Source organism: Musa acuminata, unplaced genomic scaffold (assembly GCF_036884655.1).
Source record: "Musa acuminata AAA Group cultivar baxijiao unplaced genomic scaffold, Cavendish_Baxijiao_AAA HiC_scaffold_1139, whole genome shotgun sequence".
NCBI classification, from domain to species: Eukaryota; Viridiplantae; Streptophyta; class Magnoliopsida; order Zingiberales; family Musaceae; genus Musa; species Musa acuminata.
The window spans coordinates 855,001-879,831 of record NW_027021351.1 but is presented as its reverse complement, the minus strand read 5'-3'; the positions used below and the strand labels follow the sequence as shown (position 1 = coordinate 879,831).

The following is a 24,831-nucleotide window of genomic DNA, read 5'->3' as shown; positions in this document are numbered from 1 at the left end:
CCACCCCCACCCTTAACGCTGAAGCTTTAGCTTTATCATGTCGATGATTCTACGTGCTCTTTCTATCCATGCATGGTGGTGGGACCGGGTGGTCCGGCTGGTGATGTCTTTGTGGGACCAGATGAGGGGAGAGGTTATGAGTAAACCGAAGAAACCCTAATGTCTACTGTTTGAAATCTAACTCTTTGGCCTCTTTCTTTTACTTGTGATTGAGCTCTACAAGTTAAGGTTGGGAAGTGTTCTCAATTCCTTAATATGATTCGAAGTTATAAAAATAACTCTTAAAGTCAAGGTTTATTGTACTATACATATTCTAAGCATCCTAAGATTATTTTTTCATAAGTGATAAGGGTGGAGCTGTGATAAATTATCAAGATTTTTATGAGTTAAATTATGTGACACTTTCATAGTTTTGAGTGAAACTCTAAAGTTTTTCTTCTATAGAAACTCATGAGAAAAATAAAATGTTCTCTTCAAAATTTATCATCTCAAAGTTTTAATACAAGGAGGAACGAAAGAAACACATTTTGCCTATCATTGAAGTTTTTATTCTAGAAAAATCGAGAAGAAAAAAAATTATTTAAGATTTATACGAGAGAAAATTGAAGAAGAAAATATTTAAGTACGATCACTTTCTACTTGAGATGCATTAAACTCCCAACTCAAGTGGGAGCTTTTATTCTCTATGTTTATTGATAGGTAAAAGTATTCATTATTTTGATTTATACTTTATTATTAATTCTTTAGGTTGTCATTTTGCTAATAGTTTATTCTCCTCTACTTATTTAAATCAAAGAGTATATATAACTTAATTTTCAACATTGCTATATCCGATTTGGATGAAAAAATTGGAGGGTTACATTAGGTCACTGATATTTTATATTAGATATCCTAACAACAAGTATAAAAATATATTAGATCTCATTCATATGGATCTTAATTGATTTTATTATAAGACTAGATCATCACCTAAATGTAACACAAAGGCACCTTCACCATCTAAGTGTCTTGAATTGTAAAATATTGTCCAAAAGTAGTCCATCACATCAATGCTGGGATGTAGGATCAAGTAGATAAGAGTTCTCTCATTGTTTTGGACTAATGAGAGTAAAGAAGCTAATCCAAGAATATATGACTAGGTTATAACAACTTCAAATATATGAATATTGTTTAGAGAAGGGATTCAAATTGATGGATACTGTAATAAGAAGAAGAATAAATATTATTCACTTACAAGAGATGGGTTGAGAAAAAATCTTAAAAGATTGATAGTATTTGATTTAAAATTTGGTATATTAGAAAAGTTAAACAAAGAAATAATATAGTGATTGTTTATGAGAAAGTGTTGTAGATATAAAAAAATTTGAAGATAAAATTATAAATTTTTTGTGAAAGGATAAGATGTTTTGAATGTCATTAGCACATGCCCCTCAAATTAGATTTGATGATCAAACCAAAAGATAATCTTGAAAAAGCTTAGATGATATTATTCAATGAATGGTTATAACAAAAAAAAACTTATAATTGAAGGAAATTTAAGTGGTGGAAAAACATACAGTAAATATAAAGGGTTACTTAGGGTTTTGATTGTAGGGAGAGAAATAAAGATGATAGTATGATTTTAGATTTTATAACTTCATATGATCTTATAATTATAAATACTAAAAAATACATGAATATTTAATTATTTATAGGAGTGATCATAAATATAGCCAAAGAATTTTTTTTCTTAATAAAATAATAGATAAAGTTATTTGTAAGAATTATAAAGTTATACCTAGAGAAATAAAAATAATAATAAAAAAATATTAGATTTAGATGGTAATATTTTAATAATAATAATGTAAATAATTTTAAGATGGAAAGGCTGGTGATTTAGAACTTAGATAAAATTAATATTAATATTATTTGAACCATAATAGTTAATAACACTACGAGCTTAACAATTAAGGTAAATGTATAACCTTAAGATGGTGGTAGTGCAAGAAAGTTGAGAAAATAATTTTTATTAAGATATAATGATTTAAATATTAGTAAAATTATAAAAATAATAAAAAATAAAATATATAAAGTATCTAAAAAGGAGGCTTAAAAAATGGTTAATATGATAAGATATAAAGCTTATGATAATTTTTATAATAAATTAGTTACTAAAGATGATGAAAATTATATATATCAAATTGTTAAAGCTAGAAAAAGAAAGTATATGAATTTAGGTAATATTAGATGCATTAATGATGAAGATCAAAGAATACTTATTAATGACAACGATATTAAGAAAAGATGAAAATTTTTTTATAAATTATTTAATGAATATCACATATAGGATCTAGATTTAATGATAAATAATAGTAGTAGATTTAATAATTATATATTTATTCATAAAATTAGAGCTAATAAATAAATAATATATTAAAGAAGATTAAAATAGTTAAGAGTGTTAAGATTGATAGTATCCTTAGTGAGGTTTGAAAAAGTGTAAAAGATAAGAGAATAGCTTGATTAACTAGTTTATTTAATAAGATCATGAGATTGGGAAGGATGCTTATTAAATAAAGAAAGAGTTTTTTAATACTAATTTATAAAAATAAAAGTGACATACAAAATTGTTTAAGTTATAGATGAACTAAACTTATGAGCTATACTATGAAATTTTGAGAAAGAGTCATCGAAAGTAGGATAAGGCATAAAATAAATATTTTAAAAAATAATTTTGGTCTATATTTGGAAGATCAACCATAGAAGCTATTTATAATTTTAAAAATAATAAAAAATATAGGGAGAAAAAGAAAGATTTTCATATGGTATTTATTAGCTTAGTGAAAGCGGTTCCTAGATATTTACTATGATTAGTTTTAGAAAAAAAAAGAGTTATCCATTAATTATACTAATGTTATTAAATAAGGAGCATACAGTGAGTTTCTTATTAAGTCCTTATTTTTTTACATTGATAATTGATGAATTTACTAGTCATTTACATGATAGACCCCCTAGTGTATATTATTTGTTGATGACATTATCTTAGCTAATAATAGCCTAAATAAAATTAATTATAAACTTAAGTCATTGATACAAGTCTTACAAACTAAAGATTTTATATTAAAGAGAACTAAAACTAAATACATAAAATATAATTTAGTAAATCTAGATAAGAGAATATAGTCAATTTGGATAGACAAGAAGTTTATTTAAAGAAAAAATTTATGTATCTTGAATCAATTATTTAACAAGATAAAAAGATCGATAAAAATATTATTCATAGAGTAAAATCAAGATGGTTAAAATGATAAGGGGCATTAAGAGTCTTGTATAATCATCGAATACTTTTGAGATTAAAAGAAAAATTAGAAGATAGTTGTGAAACCAATAATATTTTATAGATCTAAGTATTAGACGGTTAATAAAAAAAAATATAAAAAGTTTATATTGCTGAGATGAGAATATTGAGATGAATGTGTGAAGTTATTAGGAAAAAAAAATACTTTTATTTGTTATTACTAACTATCACTTTAAAAGAGGATAATATGAGAAAAAATTATTTAAGATAATATTGAGCTTCGGATAGATATTCAAAAGATGTGAAATAATTAATATTAGTGGTGAAGAAGAGGTAGAGAAAATTTTAAAAGGATCTTTATAGAAACTATAAATAAAGATTTAAGTAATGTTAGTAGTATAAGAAGATGCGAAGGAAGACATAAAAAGATTTTAATAGAAAATTATAAATAAAGATTTGAATATTCTGAACTTAATTAAACATATGACTTTTTATAAATCTGATAAAAAATTTTATGTAATCGATTTAGTTTTGGACTTACAGTTTATTATTATGCTCTTTCTAAAGTCTAACTATCCTTCTTACATTGATAACATTATATATGATCAAAATAATATCTAATTATTCATAAATAAAAATATTAATTTTATATATTTTCAGATTGCTCAACACCTACTTTATTGTCGGGCATTCCTCTATTACATGAACTAGTTTATCGTGACAAGTATCTCATGCATGATTCTCTTTGCCCTTCTCGTTAAGATCACAACTACTATATGTAATGATCAGAAGTAATGAATGCAGCTATTTCATTTAGCCTGAGGTCATTGTCGGACCAATGTGATTGCCTACCAGATTAGAGATAAGCTATCACGTTCGCAACTAAGATGGGTCATCAAACATGGCCAAGTGCGTTGACTGCTTCCAATGGCTACAATCTTCTACCAAAGTGTTGGAATAATCTCGATGTTTCAAGACAACTTCTCTTTGGGTCTTTGCAAGGGAAAATTATTGTCAAATGCAAATGTTAATGCTCAAATATTGCGTGAGAAATGAGAAATTTATATCATGAATTCCAATTTTCTTGTATTAGTGGTAGACATGAAAGACCCGTTGACAAGGAAAACTTGGATGTGGCAATTGATAACTAACAATATGTCTTACCTAACAATATAAGATAATGAGTATAGAAAAGAAGTTGAGAATAGAACAATTACTGAAGAAACTTTATTGAAGAAGTGAATAAGCTTGATTTTCCCTTTTCCCTCAACAGAATAGAGAGATTTCCTTATATAGTTAAGGAAATCTTATCTTCTATAAGATTTACAAATCTTGGATCTTGGATAAGGATACCAATCTTGGATCGATGCAAAGAATGGTTTACAAACGAAAGACTTCATAAGTAGGGCAAGAGCAAACGAAAGACTTCATAAGTAGGGCAAGAGCGTATCTCTGTGCTGTTGTGATTGTTGTTGCTATAAGGGCACAGGCGTTCCCTTTATTCTCCTCTTTAAGTCCGCCCTTCGTTCTCCTTAAGTCCACCGACTGTTGGCAGATCAGCGAAGACAGCAAAGGCCTGGCCAAAGGCAAGAGCGAAGAATAGAAGATAAGAACAATTACTGAAGAAACTTTATTGAAGAAGTGAAGAAGCTTTATTGAAGAAATGAAAAATGCTTCAATACATTAACATATTCCCTCTCGATTAGGAGAAAGGATTTCCCTCAACAGAATAGAGGATTTCCTCAATAGAATAGAGAGATTTCTTAAAAAAATCTTATCTTCTATCAGAGATTGCATAAGCATGAAAGATTAAAAAAGAATAATTTATTAACAACATATAAAATTAATATTTTTATTGTGTCATAATTATGAAGTACACATCTAAGACGGCAATAACAAACAATTCGTGGAAACCGACTCCAAAATTAACGAATTAATCTTAATGTGAAAAGGGTTAGCATGAGATAAAAACATTTTGGTGATAGTCCCAAAATTTGTCTACTTTGATTTAGAATGAACACTTTTTTTTTTTTTTAACGTACTCTTTGGTTAGTCAGATGATTATATAGAAGATTTGTAACAATCGATTCAATATAGGATTAAGTTTTAGACTCACATTTAAATGGAATCTTAGAAAGTAAGCGATGCTTGGAATGAGTGAGTCTTCACACCGATATGGACGTTGATAGGACTTTGGGGTTTGATAAGATGTCTGCATGTGCCCTTTTCTTTATAGGTCAATTATTTGATTCGGCCTCTCTATAGAGGTTCATATCTATGTTCTATCTAGTTTGGTGTCTCTTGACCGGACATTTAAAAAACAAATAATATAATATATTTATTTTTTCTACATGTGGAATCTTTTGATCCAGAAAATTTTTTTAGCTCACTTAGAAATGCCACCAATGCTTATGGGCAAAGAATTTTAAGTCAGTAATAATTTTTTATATTTAAGTCAAAAACAAAGAGAGCATAATTATTTTTAATATCTTAATCTTTATATTTTAAAAAAATATATTAAGATTTTTATACTTATGAAAGTGAAACATTTAACGTCATTAACTTAAGATTTACTATTGAGCAACTCTACTTTATTTCGATTTATCACTGAGCACGTACAGTATTTTCACTAGCAGAATCGATGATGATACAAGGAGAAACGAGATTAAATATTTTACTTTCATAGAGATAAAAATCCAACTTTATACGAGTGCACCCGCTTCCTTTGGGGAGATAAAATTCACATGAACATGCAATGGGCTGCGATTGAGAAATGGAGCACAATTTGGTCTGATACATATTATATCCAACTCATTCCAAGTATCTTCGATCAAGTTATTATTAATTTTGTATTATATAGGAGTCAAAGACTAGGCAGATTTTCCATGGCAATAATTTCCCGAAAGGACAAGACTTTTGGGTCAAAAAGGCCAAAGCTGATAAAGAGAATTGCAACTCGTACTAGACTTGCATATCCCAAAAGCCTTGTCCACCCATGCTTACAACTAAATTGTCTGCAACTTTGGCTAGTTGCTTCTTCCTCCTAATCATTAACCCCCAGATCCACTTTTTCCTATATTTAATTGACATGGACCTGCCAGTTTTAATATACTTACAATGCATATATCCTCTATCAGTTGGAAATCCTACATTGGTCAAAGGCCTAATTTAATCTTTCTAGGAACTGATCATGGGGTTGGTGATCCTAAATATAACTTATATTTTGTAGTTAACATAAGCAAATAATAATAATAATAACAATCTTTCCTAAGAAGAGTCAAATGCAACATAAAAGTGAAACAACTACCAGCCAGGATATGTCAATTAATTCTATATTCTCTTCTGATGTCATAATGTGAGACATAAAACATGTAGTCAGTTCTATTTTAATTCCTAAAAACCTGAAAAATATATATATATATCAGTCATGGGATTTGTTTTGTGGGAATTATCTAACAATGCAGAAGTTGTCAAGCTTGACACTACTAAATTAGATAGAAGAAATACTATGGAAAATTAGATAAACTATGAAATAGCAGTGATAATCAGGCCCTAAATTGAGAAATTTAGACGCTAAAATCTCTAAATTTTTAAATCAAATATATAGATCTAACAATTTTGTTTTAGTTACTGATTCTTAGACTCAATGAACCATTTCTCTCTACATCTACCCGAAACAAATGATTGCATATGGGTGATGTAGCCGTCAACTTTTGACATTTCTATGTGATAGAAATGTCAGCAATCAAAATCCACATCCATTTCTAGACTCCATTGCATGTTTATCTTGTCAAAACAATTTATGAGAATAGAGCTAACACAAATCATAGAGAATCTAATGAAAAAACCAATGCAAGTATTTCTAGATGTAAAACACACATGGCTGAAAGCAGAATGATATCGCAAAAAATACCGAGCAGAAAGCTGAATACTCAAATGATGAATGTGTAATAATCTTTACATCTAGATCAATACTCCATACCAATTTGTACTCTAGAGATTCAGCTGCCAATCAAACTTTGGTAATCTTCTTTACTTCACTCTGCTGCTCAACAGAAACAAAATCTTTTCCACTATTACACCTAATGCCTGATTCTCCTCTCTGCAGGAAGACTATTTGATGCTAGGAGATCCACAAGCATACGCTCAGTGAAATGAAACTCACTGATATTTCAAACTTAAGATATCGGTGATATGGTCAGCAACATCGTGGGCATAGAAATAAGATGCAGCACCTTCCGACACAGGATAGTCATGTAGTATGTAGCTTCAAGAGAGGTAATGGATTTTTAATCCTTTGATTTTATAAAGTCTAGGATGTTACCAAGAAGACCTTTATCATACGGATTGGTGAACCTGGTTTGTACAATAGGGCTCCCTAATAAATGAAACAAGAGAACTTGGTCATCAGCCAAAAAAAAGGTAATTAGTACACGAAATGAAAATTAAGCTTAAATGGGAAATGACCTGGTTGAGGTTCCATGACAAGTTGAAATTCAGGATACCTCTTCCAGTTGATCTGCATTTGATTTTCCCCAGTTAAGCATGGAATAAAAATGTAATTTTTGAAGCAAGGCACTATGAAACAGGACTTTCAGGATTACCCATTCCTCTGTTTTAATGTTGAAGCAGATGCAGTAAATATGCCATATCAAGAATACCACCTAGTAAACGAGAATAAAATCTGTTAGGTAACAGAAATTCAATAAATAGCAGATAAATAAAACGGATAAGAATGTATAAAAGACTAGCAGACAATCAGCATTTGTATTTTGTAAGGCACAACCATCATGCAGGAAGCTTTACCTTTTCCCTAAACATATTGAATTTTCTTATGTAACTAATGTGTGCTCTGGCAATTGATTTAGGAACCTTAGATGTAGGAAAAGATAACTAGAATATCAAGGGGCTATAGTTTCTAAGATAACATAAGCCCATATTGGATTGCTGCTAAAACAACAGGTACAGTTATCTGAGGCAAGATCACAGGTCTGGGGCATTCTGGTAATTAGGTACATGCCCATATATTTTTGCTTGGTTTTGCCACTAAACCTGAAACCAGAAATCTGTAATCAATAGTGTTTGATGGAAGGGCAGAAAGAATATCAAATATTATAATGAAGGACAGCTTCAAAGGAAGAGCTAACCAAACCAACTTGACTGTTGCATTGTCATTGGTCCTTATCACTTGAGGGACACTATTTCTCGGAAAAGAGAAAAGGTTAAACATGCACTTTGAAACAAAGAGTTAGGAAGGACCCTGGAAGGGAATAGAGTGAAATTCAGGCGATGAAAGGAGGTACAAAAATGATTGACAACATAACCATACAACAAACTGATGGTTCCAACTTATGGTACCAGTTGGATGTATAAATATTGCATTTACCAAATTATGCACATTCATCATTCAGCAATTACAGTATCAAGATAAGTTCACCATGAATAGAATGGATTTGATGTCCACATGATCTTATTATAGAAGAAAATAAGTATTTTTCTGCAAGAAGTCAGGGATACAGCAGCAGACCTGCCATAGCACTTGGAGGATGCAGAAAAGCGTCGTACTGATGACCAAGCTGCTAGCATGAATGCTCTGTGGAGAGATATAAGTTAATCAATTCGTACGTTATACTCATCTCTAGTTGTTTATATCTCGATAACCAAATCCAAAAATTAACTATACAATTGTCTATAAGGATTGCCAAGAGGCACTGGACTCTTTGAATGTATTGTTTAGAAGCATTTCCAATACAGACATCAGAACAATAACTTGGACAAAAACTGTTTTTTACCGAAGTTATCTGGAAGGATCTTGCACAGGGAAACGTCGGTCTGATGAGTTTTTGGAATCAACATTTACTTTCCCTCAAAAAGACAGCAATTAAAGATATCCATTCAAGAACAGATATGAATACTTTCCCTTATTGCTTGTAACCATGACGAAGAACCAATTGAGGGTTAACTATAAGGGAACTCCTACAAGACATTCAAGTTTTCCTGATTCTAGCATTTGGAAAAAGAATCATCATGGTTACTCAACTCACAAAATTCATGGAACAAACTGCAAATGCATATAATGGACTTACTAAGATCAGCGTCATCACATAAGTTAATCAGTTATTAATATGATTTTATATGAACGATAGAAAGAAAATACTGTGATGCAAGGATACCTCCATCCTCTGTGAATCAGCAGACTTTGTAAGAACTGTAAATTGGAAAAGAAAGAAAGAGTCAATGATACTAAAATTCAAGTACCTATATAATTAACAATATCCATGGGAGACAGATCATAATATGATAAATCTAGCCAAACCAAGATTAGATATATTGTTATGAGCAAGATCCTACCGATATAAATTGTAAGATCTAATTTCATCTCGCTAAAGTTACCAATTAAAATCCAGTAATAGAAAAGCAAAAGATAAACAGGAATCAAAATCTACTATTAGTCATAATTCCCTATTTCAATAACTTCTCCGTATATATAAATTAATATTATAAATTTAAAGAAACAATTATATCGATAGATTAGAGATTTCTAACAATCACCTACTATTTTTAACTGTAAATGCTTGACAACATATAATTTCTCAATCTTAGAACCATTTGTTGAATATGCATGTGACCACACCCATAATAAAAACAGCAAGAAAATATAATAGAAGATAAAAGAAAAGTGTGTTTTATCTTTTTCATTTAAAGTATTCTGAGATTTGCACAAAAAGAGATATGAGGTTTCTCTTTTAAATAAATCATGTAAAGATGTAACAATTAACGTTGCCATGACATTTTTTGTCAAACTCAACAGAATTCAGCAGAATTAATGACTGCACATGCCTATATATGAAATAAGTTATCCTTAACAATCATAATTTCTAAGATAGAAAGTTTAACCAAGTGACTTGTGCATGTGAGTACATACACTTAGTTGAACACATTGTGTAGGAGGATTCAGCAATAAGAAATCCAGCTAAAAGAATAATAAACAGACGATGGTTCTTCCGACCTGCAAAAAAGAGAAACACATTACATTTAACAAGCCACTACCCACAAATTACAGCATGAATGACCAATTAAAATGTTTAGTACCTATGCAATTCCCAAAAGCAGGACAATGGTGGTCAAATCCCTTAATACTTGATTTACAACTTTTGCAATATCTAACTCTGGAAAATGATGGAGAGTTCTGCTAAAAGAAGTTCAAAAAATGAAACCAAATCAGTTAAAATAAATAAGCCACGCCAAGCTTTTGCCTAAGTATTTAGAATCATCATCTCCCAACTTCTAAACTACGACAAGATTCCTTAAAAATGAGCATCAAAGGCCAAGCAAGTAAGGGCATAATATAAGCAAGTATTGCAAAAGCAGTAGCACAGATAACAAATAATGCAAGTATTGGTTAGGTAAACAGTATAGTATTTTAGCAAATAGAACATGCCAGGGAACAAGAATTGGAAGTTTCCTTCAGAACTTATACAAGTACTTTTATCATATGGTTCTATCTAGTTGTAATGATTAAAATGGCACGTCTAAGTAAATATGAAAGGATGATATAGAATTTATTATAAACCTCATATAGAACATTTAGAGCAGCAAAGTCATTCTGGCCAGACTCCACAGGAGAAGAGTTATAAGAAACCATTCCAGGATCACCAGAAAGTATTCTGAAAAAAAAAAAAAGATACATAAGTCAATAAGTACTACATGTAATTGCTGCATATTGAAGTCACCATAGTGTAAAACGATCACTACGCCTGCCTTATAATGCAGCTCAAAAACTTAAAGATTCACTACATTGTTGAGTTAGTTGCTGTATGCAGTTAAAATTAGTGGGTATTAGACACATTGTCATGTTCCCAAATTTTTGTCATACAGAATAAATCAGGCATATCATATCACGGATTCTATCTTCAGTGCATCAGCACCAATAAAGAAATGAATGACCAACAACATGACCGTGGTGCCACAATAAAAAAGAGGGAATTGTTGTCATACGAACTAACCGAAACTCACATATTAATATAATGTATTCTTGTAAATTTAGTTAAAGATGAATTTTGTTTCACTCTAAAAAATGAAGCAATACATAAATTGGAAATAATTCGAGATTATTCACTCGAAGCTAAGGTTGATCTTTCCCTCCAATCAAACTTAAATATTTCAGATGTAAATATTTTAAAATTCAGCCCACAAGAAAATAAAATAAAAGAGACAATGAATTTCCAATTCATCCCACTGGAAACTGACCCACCGCACCATAATTAGGCATCCAAAGTAGATAGTTAAAAGGTAAGCTAAAAATAAAGGAAAGCATATGGAAACGACGCTCACCTATAAAGACCATACAGAAGTAAAGCACACTCAGCATTGAGAATGGCATCCAATAACGAAGGGATGGCTGCGAGAGAAGATAAGTCACAATTATGCAACACACACACACACACACATAACACCTGGAAGCGGATCTACTAAATTTAAACTACCTTGCCGAATCGTGCTGACATAAACTCCCCACAGGAATAGTATATTGAAGAGGACGAAAGCTGGAGCTGATGCAGAAATACCAAGAAAACGCCTCCAGCATCTGCCCAAGAGAATCGTCGCCACCATAACCATAGCTGCAACAGGATCGGGTCAGTTATGAAGAGAAGTTCTTCTTTTGGTCAACACCTCGAATCGGACGGAGAGATGGAGACAGACCTGCGATCGGGAGCATGGCGAGGAGCGAGAGGAAAGGAAAGAGCCGGGGAACCATGGCTAGGGCGAACTGAGAGAGGAGGACGAGGGAGCAAGAGACGAGAGCAGATCGCTGGAGCTCCCATGACGATCTCCGCCGCCCCGGGAACCTCAGGCCCAACATTACTATTCCCGTACGGATCCGAGAAGCAAAAGAGCAGCCCTCGTTTCTTACAATATAAAAGAGTACGCTACAGCTATGCGCAAGTCTTAAAACGAAAGGACTAATTTGTTGGCTTAAATCGAAACAAGCAAAACGATTCACTACGAAGATCTAATCCACTGATCGATCCAGCTCGCTACTTGGGGTCGTCTCGCTTATTCTCGCCGGCTGCGGGAGGATCCACCGGCGGCAAAGTCTGCAAAAGCGAACGGGCTTCTCATCGACATATCGTCGAGCAGAAGGCGGGCGAAAGAATCGACGTGCTATTTCTAGCAAGAGAAGATGAGAGGAGGGAGACTGACGAGGTCGGGCTTGTAGATGTTGTGGACGAGAGAGGCACCGGCGAGGAGGGAGGCGACGACGACGACGCAGGACCAGGCGAGGGACGGCGTGCCCGTCGGTGGCCTGCCTCCCCCGAACTTTTTGCTACTGCCGCTGCTGCTGCTCATTATTATTATTGCTGCCCGAGCGGACCTGTCTCATGCACGCGATGTGACAGTAAATGTGAGGCGAGAATGTGTTATTTATGTGTTTGTTGGCCGTCGAAGTGGACCAAAACGTGGGGTTTTTTTATGACCTTAATGTAAACTGCTTCCTAAACTCTTAGGCTTTGAAATATTCTTTTTCATCAATTTAATAAAAAAAATCTCAAGATAAAAAACTAATTAGTGGGATGTCATTTGATAAAAGCTCAATAATAATTTTTTTTCTTGGTAAAATGTGTCATATTCTTTTTGAATTTGATAGAATAGATTAAAAAAATTATAATAATTTTCATCTAAATAATTGACGTCAAATTATTTTTATTCTAATTATCCTATTATTATTTCACTCAAATTAAGAATAAATCTCTCTAAATATTGATATAAAGCGACCAATTTTGATTTTGATTTTTTACTGAAGAATCAATCCGCATCTGTTTATACTTTACTCAAACTGTTATTGTCTCATCAATAAAAAATTAATGCTCCACTGATGACTGATTCTTTGCTTCCATTGCAAAGTTTCTTTCTGGTGAATGCAGAATGGTGCAGCAAGTCTGCTCAAATGCTCTGACAAACATAAGCAATTACGCAGATTATGAAGGAAAAGAAAAGCTATCACACTGTTGGCAGAGAATCTATATGAAAGCCTGTGATACAGCCCAAAAGCTGTTCAGAAATTGTTTAAGATCGCAGCAAACCTGCTGCAAGAACCAAAAGAATGTCATCGAAGACAAGCTGTGTGCATATATTAAGCATGAACTTCATACTCAGCTTGCAGATACTTATAATTTTCCGTATCAAAGATACTGCCGATTTCTGAATAAAGAACCATGAAAAAGCCATCCGAATGTAGCTAATTTTTAATCAAACAGATATATCTGAACCACATCAAAATAAAATATCCTACATGAGATCTTGAATTCATATATCCTCAATAGTCAGGCACTCAGCTACAAGAACACAGGAACGGGACGCTAGAGAAGTCACCCTAGGGGGTCTAATTATTGGCACATCTTCTCCTGCTACGACAATGAAGCTATGAACTGCATTACTTCTTCTTGTCACTCACTCCAGCAGACCTGCAGGTTATACGACCACATGAAATGAAACAACATAAGAGTATTTAAAATCCACATAAACCACATATTAGTATATAAGTTACAGAAAATTATGCCAAGTAATAACACTCAACAGATATTCAACCCCATTATATGTCGTAATAGAAAGCAGACACCAAATGCAGAACAACCTAGACTTGATTTTTAACTGGTGTGAAAACTTGTGGATTAACAACCTTTTCCATGTTGTTTCTTAGCCATTTCTAAGCAATTAGACAGACTACTTAAGTGAATCATGCAAGATGCCTATGTATGAACTATCATCAGATAATTGATTCAGGCAATTGAAATTATAACCAAGTCCACCGATCACTTTAAAAGTTTCTAGCAACAAAAGATACCTATAATACATTTGTCTATGGTGAACTCATAATTAACCCTCAATATGACACAAACTCCAATACTATGAAACTAAAAAATGAGAAGGAAAATTTTGAACACTGACCTCATTTTCCTAAGGACATTAGCCATCTCCTCACGCTTCTTCTTGGCCCGTTTGTGCGTACCCAACTTTCGCTTTGCCACTTTTAGTGCACGCTTGTCCTTTCCAACTTTAAGCAACTCAGTAATCCTCTTCTCATAAGGAGCAAATCCAGCAACCTCCCTGATTATATTTCGAACAAAATGCACTCTTTTGCTTGTCTTCTGAAAAAGAGAGTTAAATCACACCATAAGTTGAAACATGCAGCACAACATTGGATCAGGAACCAACAAGCACAATTGGATTGGTTCTTTTGAGTGGAACACCCTTCGATAATCAAATTTTAGATTAATGTACATTAAGAATCACAACCAGCAATGTGAGATGCATTCATTACAGAGGACTCCATTACAGAGCACTAAAATTACAGAGAAATGTGAGATTCATTCATTCCTACCACTACAAGGGGCTTTATACCCTTCTTTCTTTCCTGAACCATTACTTTCTTGCCAAAGAAAGCAGATACTTTAAGCTCTCATTACAGAGAACTAAAATTATTGAGAACATCAAAAGAGGACTCCAAGGAACTCAACTTTAGGAACAGAAACACCAGTTTTGTTGACAACTCAAATCCCACCAGATGCTTACATTCTATTATATTAAAGAAATACACCACTACATATCATTACAGAGAACTAAAATTATTGAGAACATCAAAAGAGGACTCCAAGCAACTCAACTTTAGGAACAGAAACACCAGTTTTGTTGACAACTCAAATCCCACCAGATGCTTACATTCTATTATATTAAAGAAATACACAACTACAGATCATCAACAACTTAATAAGTAATAGCAACTCTCTGATCTGACACTTAGGTATGTATGATACGATTAAAGCGTGTTACTTTATGCATCAAAAAGGGAAAGAGATATGTTCCAAATTCAACATTTTTGTTTCAGAGTTTAGCAGACTTCCATCGAATATCAGCAAAAAGAAAATGTGAAGCCAGTCGTCTACGTACCCCTTTTCTGTTCGAAGGGCGAGGAGGCAGCTCTCGCTTGGTGACAATATGACCTTTGTTCAGTCCCACAAAGAGACCGGTGTTCGGCTGTGGAGGAGCCATCACTTCGGTCTACTCAAAAAGAACGTTAGAATTCAGAGGTAAAGATCCACAATAATAGATCGAAATATACGAAACCATAAACTTGTTATCGAATCAAAACTCAGCTTAGCTAAGATTGGGGAAAAAAGATCACGAGAAAGAATGTATACAAGAAAATTTTATGAGGTAGACGCCAATCAGAATCCAATTTCTATCCTTACCACGGAAAGGAACAAAAATTTGTACAGAGGAACAAGAAAAGGAAAGGGTTTCGCACCGCCGGGAAGCCGAAGAAACCGTAGCGGCCGCCGAAGAACCCTAATGACGGAGGAAGGTGAACCGAATGGGTCGCCGACTTTTAACACACGCGGTGAAGAATTTATTTACGGAAATACCCTTTAACTACATCTCGACCGTCCAATCGTCATGGACTTTTCGGATGGCTCAGATTTAATTAGCTTTATCTTTATACGTTTGAAATTGGCATTTAAATATAAATATAGCTTTTAATTTAAGCCATATGTATTTTTATTTTTTGGCTAAAAAGATGTGCATAGATTGGGCTAATGTAACATTTACATGAAGGTGATAAGTGTGATTCTTCACTAATTAATTAAAAATTATTAAGTGCAGATGTTAAATATATCTTGGATCATTTTCTAATAAATTAAGCATTTAAGTGTATATATTGGATCCTTTTCTAATAACTTAGGCATTTAAATGTATGATTATCTAATTAAATTATTTTAAAAAGAAATATTTTTTTATAAAAGGTAATCAAGAATTTATTTTATATTAGATATATCATTTTATATTCTTACGCCAAAGGCGTGAGGTAATGAGACGGAGTAACGAAGCAGTTCTTTGGATTGCTTGTTGGTGTAGACTGCAACAATGTGGTCAATTCAAGCCACTGTATGTAGATCTAACCTGTTTGGAAGTCAGACCATAAGTACTGAGAATGACGAGATCGATGCAACTTGAAGCGACAATCTGTGAAATTGCAATCCCAATACAAATGCATGGCTATAATTGAGGATGCAAATCAATAAATATGACTTCCTTTGGGGTATTGAATTCCTTAAGTCACATAAAAATCCACAGTGAAGAATCTTACAAGTACTTTTTCTTGGTGAATGATGCAACTAAATTTGCTTTGTCCATCGAAAATGGATTTGAGCTTGATGGTATCCTTCATTCTGTAGACTGAGCAGCCACACATGGAAACATCAATGCAAAGCAATGGCCACTATGAAGACCCAAGACTGCATGAGTCCCGCTTTGAGGGCACTGAGGAGGAGGTGGAAGAACGAGGCCATCGGAGAAGACAGTGTTCGGCTCCGGTGCAGGTCGGCTCTCGGCCAACCCTTCGAGCACATACGTGATCGAAACACCATTCCTCACCTGACGAGCATTGCTAGCCCTCCTCTCTGCCTCGAGGAAGGAGCCAAGGGATGGAGAAGCGTCGGTTACGTCGCCGCTGAGCTGAGTTCTCGCGCACAGTGAGAACCAGGTTTTGGTCTTGCGGTTCTTGTTCGTCCTTGGATTCTCCTGTTGCCTGCTCCTCCGAAGCGACCTGTTCGACAGATCGAGGATGCTGGTGATGCCGATGAGGCTGCCGAGGGTGCTGCTACGATCATGAAAGAAAGATCCGGTGGACTGCGCAGAGAGACATGTGGAAAGATGTGTTGTTCAAAGATTAGAGAGGACCACTGTAGCATACTCTACAATATTTCCAGAGAATTAAAAGGGGAGGGGGGATTAAACGAAATGAACAGACACATCAATCTTGACAACCATGTGGAATAATGAGGCGTGCCTGATGGCTGTGAGGCTATCATGAGGGAAGGCATGCAAAGGGCAACATAAAGAAACCAAGTGACAGGGTGGAAGAACATGTACTCTTTATCCCCCTAAAGAAGACAGGCCTCGAGAAGTCTTCGATGGGAAAGCAGTACGAAAATGTTCGTTCTTACCTCCGTATCTAAGCCAGATGAAGAGCTAGAAGATGAGCTTGGAGAAGCAGTGATGAGAGTCCTGAAGGAATGAGAGCCAGAGAAGCCAACGTTCCTGACTAAACCGATCCTCACGTTCACTGGCTGCAACCCAAGAGGCCAACCTCCTTCCTGTCATGGATCGACAAAGAGAAGAAATGGAGAAGAACAAGAGAAAGGAGTATTAGCAGTATCATGCATGAATTGGGGAGAGCGTGCAGAGAAATCCCCATGGAAATAGAAGGAGGATGCGTTCACCTGTTGAGCCATCTGCTTCCGCAGATGTCAGATCAACTCCCAAGAAGAACTGCGGTAGAGAAGGCTCGACCTCGACCCATTGAAGAGGAGACAGGAATAACTGAAACAGCGTGGGAAGCAACAAGAAGAGCCCTTCTCTCAGTCATGGATAGAATAAGACCACGCTTAGGTTGTCCTGTATCTTAACAGTAAGCAGTAAAAGCAGCCAAGCTAGCAGACGGACATGGGAGGGACCATTGAGGGAACGGAGCTGTGGCTCATCATCCATCTTCTGTACTTCATCACAGTAAAAGATGACATGTGGGCTTTGTGGGTTGTGATGATAGCTCTGTGACTCTGTCAGTAGACTTTAGCTTTTAAGAGCAGCTCAGAAGGGAAGATATTGACCAGCCAAACACAGCTTATAAATCCATGGACATGTACTGAGTTACCATCATGTACAGGAGATTTGCCTGATTAGATCCGGAATATATATATATATATATATATATATATATATATATGTATATATATATATATATATATGTATATATATATATATATGTATATATATATATATATATATATATGTATATATATATATATATATATATATATGAAGTGTCAAAGTTATCGTAAAAATTTTTGTAGAGATTTGGATAGAAAAAACGTAATAGCAAGATTATGCGGTTGGAATTTTACGATGCATCTTTCGTCGTAGAGATGAAAACTTTACGATGAAAAGTTTATGCAGTAATATAAAAATAATTTTTTTAAATTTTTGAATAAGGATAATTAAATTGCAACAACAGTAAGATAGAAAACCAAAACATGTTGCAATTCACCGGGAGATCAAAGGATGATCCGCGGTGGTGGAGATGACGACAGAATTCAATTATGTATATATATATGTATATGTATATATATATGTATATATATACATATGTATATATGTATATGTATATATATATATATGTATATATGTATATGTATATATGTATATGTATATATATATACAGATATCTTACACAGTTGATATTTTCTAATATAAATTTAATTTAATTATCAATAATAATAAAAAAAGAAAAATTAAAATTGAAGGCTCAACTTTTCAAGCATTAACTCGATTTAATCTAAAAAACATCAATGAAAAATTAAATATTAATACAATTTAAAAACATTCAATCAAAATTAAAAATATTTCAAATGTTGTTTATATTATTCAAGAAAGTCCATCAAATGGAAATTATATAATTCCTTAACTTTATAATTTTTAATTTTTTAATTTATTTTTTAAATAATAAAAGAGAAAATAAAAATAAGAATAAAAAAGAATATTGGATAGACAACCACTCTAGCAGGTAAAATATTATTCAATGCTAAAAGTATCAAACATAATTTTCCCAAATGAATTTGACTGCACGTTTCTAAGAACTATTTGCTGGAATTAAATTGGCATTACCAAGAAGTTTATTATATCAAATGGTAAAACATATTAAAGGTTTTATAGAAGAAGAATGAACCAAATTGATTCTTAATTTGGGAAAAAGCGAGAAAAAAGATTCTACATATATTAATGTTAAATATTAATATAATTTAACATTTAATCAAAATAAAAATATTTCAAATGTTGTGTATATTCTTCAAGAAAGTCCATCAAATGGAAAATATATAATTCCTTAAAGTTTTAAAATTTTATATTTTAATTTATTTTTTAAATAAAAATAATAATAATAATATAAAAATAAAATATATATTGGACAAATCTATTAAATAATCTTGAGGCTGCCCCAACTGATAGACCAAGTGAGAACACAACTGTATATATATATATATATATATATATATACATATACATATGTATATATATATTATATATATTCTATACGTAATTTTAAGTTTTACGGATTTTTTCGCATCAATCTTCGGACGACGACGAACATATCTTTGAGAATTGAGGATTTTGTTTTCTATTTTTTCGCTTCGCATATGATATCGCCCCCAAGATTCTCCAACAATGATATCAGAGCCAGGTTATTCGTGCGATATATTGGTTTTGAATTACGTGTTTTGGAGAAGCTTTTGGAGTCAAAATCGTTGACGCAAAAGCGAGAAAGGCCAGCAACTATTGTTGCCCTTACTGTCATCACAGATGGTAGCGCTGCCATCTGTGTGCAAGCAGGCCACCTGTGGGTGCTGGACCCGGGGGCACTATGCCCGTGTGCAATGGCGGCGCCTGCAGGTGTTGGACCCACGGGCAGAGGCGTTGCGTAGCAGCGGTGCTTGCGGGCGCTGCGCTCGCGAGCACAACCGCCTGCGGGTGCTGCGTGGGGCAACACCACCCGCAGGGGCACCCACAAGTGGGGGCACCGCCCGCGGGGGCAGTACCACCAGCAAGGGTAGCGCCCCCACACCCCCTCGCCGCAAAGGGCTGTCGCCGGCATGGTAATGACGGTCGCAGCCAGCAGGGCATGGGGAGTTTTAGGGTTTTGGGCAAAAAGAGAGTTTTGCCCTTGTGAATTTAAGAAATTCTAGTTCTATCCTTTTGTCCAAATTATGAAAATACCCCTCAAAAGTGAGAAAATTCTCTATATGTCCCTGAATTCAAAAAATATTAATTAATTAAAATATTTAATTGATTGTTATTTTTATTATTATCTTATAGTCCTAAATAATAATTATTTATACATGTAATGTATGATCTGTGGACAAATGATCATGGATCGTGTGATGTATGTACTTGTGATTATTATTATTGGGGCTTGCGAGTCTCCATTTTATTTCTCGTTTATTGTTAGGCCTGCATGCTTATGATTAAGCTATAATCACATGAGGAGGCGTAGCAGGAGCATGGAAACGATAGCGAGACCCATAAGATGGACGATCCCGATGCATAGAGATGTATCGAGATGCCGACGGAACTGACGAGGACGAGATGGACGATCACAGGGCATGAAGATGTACCGCTGCACACATAGATCTTGATGTGAGTGATTAGGCCTACTGGCTTGGGCTTGATCACATTAGGTTGTGGTCCATGATCATCTGGTGTGATTGCTTATACACCTACTAGATATGTATATATATTTGCATACGATGTGGATATATATTAAATATGTATATGTGTGACATGTCATATTAGGAGACCAAATCATAGAAACCCCTCTCTCGATAATATTAAGTCGGTAAACGTGAGGCAATTAGATTGACCCAAGTGGCCTTCCATTGTTATAGGTAGGAATCGATTTTCGGTGTAAGTTTAGTTGATCGAGTCACTCGAGGCTCACCTATATCATGATTCGTTATCTTGCCTACGAAATAGAGATGTCACCAGTGACTTGAGGACATGATATGCTTGGTCGAGTCCATCGAGGGTATATCATCGAATCATACTCATCTTGTAACGATGGTGTTGACTTAACCGAACATCATGGTTGATCAAGTCCCTCGAGACCATAGTGATTCAGAGGCTGAATAGGACGGAAATCACAAGGAGTTGTGATCAGAAAGAGTTGCCTACCTTTTGGGCTTCGTGTGATTGGTCGAGTCCCACGAGGTTACACTAAGACGCTGATTGGATCTTGATCCCTACTAGAAGTCTGTCGGAGACTTCTGTTTCACATGCTGAGGGTGTCGTGTGACTTGCCAGTAAAATAGTGAAAGTATATTAAGATAGAAGTCCATATCTTGATTGTTTATTTTTACAAAATATGCATGTTATTTATTTTTATTGTATATTTATTTTCAGAAAATATCGCTTTCAAATCCCTTACATGGCATACTTGATGTCAACTACTTCACTGGTCTAAATTATAGGATTGGCTCCGCAACTTGAGAATTATTCTCACGGCGAAGAAAATCGCGTACGTCCTTGATATAGTGATGCCTACACCCGATGAAGGGGTAAGCGAGGATGAGATCGCTCGCTACGTAAAGTACATTGATGACTCCACTCTTGCTCAGTGTTACATGTTGGGCTCTATGACTCCTGAGTTACAGAGACAACATGAAAAGAAGGATGTCAGATCCATTCTCCTACATGTCCACAAAATATTTAAGGAACTAAGAAGGACTCAACGATATGAGATATCCAAGAGCCTCTTTTGCGCTAGGATGACTAAGGGGACATCGGTTCAGAACCATATCCTAAAGATGATTGAGTGGATAGAGAAACTCACATGTCTAGGAATGATCCTAGAAGATAACTTGTGTATGGACAATGTACTTCAATCCCTACCAGATTCCTTTTCATAGTTCATAATGAATTTTAATATGAATAAGCTTGAGGTGACTCTCTTAAAGCTCCTCAATATGTTGAGGGAGGCAGAGAGCACTATAAAAAAGAAGAAGCCAGTTCTCTACACTGGTGAGACTAGAAAGAAAAGGAAAACAGAAAAGTCCCATAAGAAGGGCAAGGGCAGACCAGGTAAAGCAAAGACTGCTAAGAAAGACCTGACAAAGGATAATGCCCAGTGCTTCCACTATGGCAAATATGGGCATCAGAAGAGGACTACAAAGAGTACCATGCAGAGAGGGTGAAATAGAAGCTTGGAGAAGCTTCAGATACATTTATGATTAGTCTCCATTTGTTAGACTCTTATAATAACACATGGGTATTAGATACCGGTAGTGCTTATCATATTTATAATTCGTTGCAGGTTCTGGCAAGGCCTAGGAGATTGGCGAGAGACGAGATGAACCTCAAGATAGGCAATGGAGCAAAAGTTACTAGAGTAGCTGTTGGCAAGGTCGCCCTACATTTGCCTGGTGGAGCTATTATTGCATTAGATGCATGTTATTTTGTTCCTTCTATTATTAAAATTATTATCTCAATTTCATGTTTGATAGTTAGTGGATATAAATTAGTTTTTGAGAATAATGGTTGTTCAATGTTATCAGATGATGAGATCATCACGAAGGAACATTGCATAATGGTTTATTTATGCTAGACACTACTCCACATATCATTAATGTAAGTGTGTCTAAGAGAAAACGAGATGAGGTGAATAGTGCATACTTGTGGCATTATAGACTAGGTCATATCCATAAGGGAAGGATTCAAAAGTTGCTAAAGGATGGATATCTAGATCCATTCGACTATGAGTCATATGCAACTTGTAAGCCTTGCCTTTGTGGAAAACTGACCAACTCTCGATTTAGTGGAATTGGAGAGAGAGCCACTGAGCTATTGGAACCCATGTCAACTCATGCCATTGGTGGTTACTCCTACTTCATTATCTTTGCTGATGATTTCTCAAGGTATAGATATGTGTACTTAATGAAGTACAAGTCAGAGGCCTTTGAGAAATTCAGAGAGTACAAGAATGAAGTGGAGAACCAGATTGGAAAGAGTATCAAGACTCTTCGATCAGATCGAGGAGGTGAGTACTCAAGTACAGAGTTTACCCAGTTTCTCAAGGACAATGAGATTTTATCCCAATGAACACCTCCTTATACACCTCAGCTCAATGGTGTGACTGAAAGGAGGAATCATACGCTGTTAGACATGGTCCATGATGAGTTTCGCCGACCTACCCATCTCATTCTGAGGATATGCCCTAGAAACCACAGTTTACCTTCTGAATAGAGTTCCAACTAAGTCAGTAGTGTTTACACCATATGAGATATAGAAAGGGAAGAAGTCCGATTTTAAGGTTGTTAAGATTTAGGACTGCTCTGCCCACGTTAAAAGACACAAACCCGATAAGTTAGAATCAAGGATGGAGCGGTGCAAGTTCATAGGATACCCGAAGGAAACTTGTGAGTATTATTTCTATTATCTTGAGGACCAAAAGGTCTTTGTAGCCAAGAGAGAGAGAGAGATGTTCCTTAAGAAGGAACACATTCTTAGCAGAGACAGTGGGAGCATGATAAAGTTGAGCGAGGTTAGAGAACCTAGGTCAAGCACCACTCTACTGCCCAAGTCTATTCAGGTACATAATATACAAGTTCCAACTTTACATAGGTCTAGTAGAGTATCTCATCCTCCTGAGAGATATGTGGAACATATTAGAGGAGAGTATGTTGAGGATATTGATCCTCAAACCTACGAGGAGGCTATTATGAGTATAGAATCCGAGAAGTGGCAAGAAGCCATGAATTCTAAGATGGATTCTATGTACTCCAACAAAGTTTGGAACCTAGTTAATGCACCTAAGGGTATTGTACCCATTGGTTACAAGTGGATCTTTAAGAAAAAAATCGAAGTAGATGGAAAGGTATAAACCTATAAAGCAAGGCTAGTGGCTAAGGGGTATCGTCAAAGGTAAGGTTTTGACTATGACGAAACCTTCTTACCCATAGCAATGCTAAATTTCATCTGAATTCTATTAGCTATTGCAACACACTATGATTATGAGATATGACAGATGGATGTAAAAACCATATTTCTCATTGGGAACCTCAAGGAGGAGGTGTATATGATACAACCCGAGAGATTCGTGTCTAAGGACTGGCTATATAAGGTGTGCAGGGTGCTTAGATCCATTTATGGACTAAAGCAAGCTTTCCAAAGTTAGAACATAAGATTTGATGAGACAATTAGATCTTATGACTTCGTTAAGAATGAAGATGAGCCTTGTGTGTACAGAAAGGTAAATGAGAGCGCTATCACCTTCTTGGTGTTATATGTGGAAGACATCCTGATCATTGGAAATGATGTACAAATGCTATCCATAATAAATGCTTAGTTATCTAGATACTTCTCCATGAAGGACTTAGGGGAAGCATCCTATATCTTGGGGATTCAGATCTATAGAGATAGATCCAAGAAGATACTTGGCTTGTCCCAATCCAGATATATAGACACCATTGTCAAAAGGTTTGGTATGAAAAATTCTAAGAGATGTCTCATACTGATGAGACATGGGATATTGCTTTTTAGGAGTATGTCCTCAAAGACTCTTGAAGAAAGGGAAAACATGGATAGGATACTCTATACATCAACATTAGGGTCTATCATATATGTCATGCTATGTACCAGGCCTGATATAGCGCATGCTCTGAGTATCCCGAGTAGGTATCAAGCGGATCCAGACTTTGAGCACTAAAAAATAGTAAAGTGTATCCTTAAATACTTGAGAAGGACTAAGGATCTTTTACTAGTATATGGAGGTAGTAGCCTCAGGGATGAAGGCTACACAGACTCAAGTTTTCAGTCCGATGTCGATAATAACAAGTCGAATTCGAGGTATGTGTATACCCTGAATGAAGGAGTAGTGTGTTGGAAGAGTTCCAAGCAAAATACTACTGTCGACTCGACCATAGAGGCGGAGTACATTACTATAATAGAGG

The 24,831-nt window shown here is 34.8% G+C and overlaps 3 protein-coding genes across 6 annotated transcripts; all 3 read right to left on the bottom strand.

Annotated features, from left to right (window-relative positions):
* Positions 1 to 7,175: 7,175 nt before the first annotated feature.
* On the bottom strand, positions 7,176 to 12,375 carry LOC135671375 (uncharacterized). 2 transcript variants are annotated; one of them, XM_065179451.1, is made up of 11 exons: positions 11,981 to 12,375; positions 11,764 to 11,898; positions 11,612 to 11,678; positions 10,851 to 10,944; positions 10,370 to 10,469; positions 10,203 to 10,286; positions 9,451 to 9,485; positions 8,805 to 8,870; positions 7,882 to 7,941; positions 7,745 to 7,796; positions 7,176 to 7,655 (listed from the first exon to the last, which is right to left on the bottom strand). In XM_065179451.1, the coding sequence occupies exons 1-11, from the start codon at positions 12,138 to 12,140 to the stop codon at positions 7,567 to 7,569; spliced, it is 942 nt and encodes a 313-aa protein (XP_065035523.1). In that variant the 5' UTR covers positions 12,141 to 12,375; the 3' UTR covers positions 7,176 to 7,566. The 2 variants fall into 2 exon arrangements, with proteins under 2 accessions (XP_065035523.1, XP_065035524.1); XM_065179452.1 differs by having other exon boundaries at positions 10,370 to 10,466; positions 11,981 to 12,312.
* A 1,120-nt stretch (positions 12,376 to 13,495) lies between these two features.
* Positions 13,496 to 15,662, bottom strand: LOC135671441 (large ribosomal subunit protein eL36x-like). Of its 3 annotated transcripts, none has more exons than XM_065179556.1 (4): positions 15,585 to 15,662; positions 15,227 to 15,337; positions 14,228 to 14,427; positions 13,496 to 13,743 (listed from the first exon to the last, which is right to left on the bottom strand). In XM_065179556.1, exons 2-4 carry the CDS (start codon positions 15,326 to 15,328, stop codon positions 13,713 to 13,715), a joined length of 333 nt encoding a protein of 110 aa, XP_065035628.1. In that variant the 5' UTR covers positions 15,329 to 15,337; positions 15,585 to 15,662; the 3' UTR covers positions 13,496 to 13,712. The 3 variants fall into 3 exon arrangements, with proteins under 3 accessions (XP_065035628.1, XP_065035629.1, XP_065035630.1); XM_065179557.1 differs by having other exon boundaries at positions 15,529 to 15,634; XM_065179558.1 differs by having other exon boundaries at positions 15,227 to 15,330; positions 15,585 to 15,623.
* A 677-nt stretch (positions 15,663 to 16,339) lies between these two features.
* LOC103999800 (uncharacterized protein At3g17950-like) lies at positions 16,340 to 17,736 on the bottom strand. Its single transcript, XM_009421659.3, has 3 exons — positions 17,560 to 17,736; positions 17,284 to 17,433; positions 16,340 to 16,966 (listed from the first exon to the last, which is right to left on the bottom strand). Exons 1-3 carry the CDS (start codon positions 17,569 to 17,571, stop codon positions 16,502 to 16,504), a joined length of 627 nt encoding a protein of 208 aa, XP_009419934.2. The 5' UTR covers positions 17,572 to 17,736; the 3' UTR covers positions 16,340 to 16,501.
* Between the last annotated feature and the right edge of the window lie 7,095 nt (positions 17,737 to 24,831).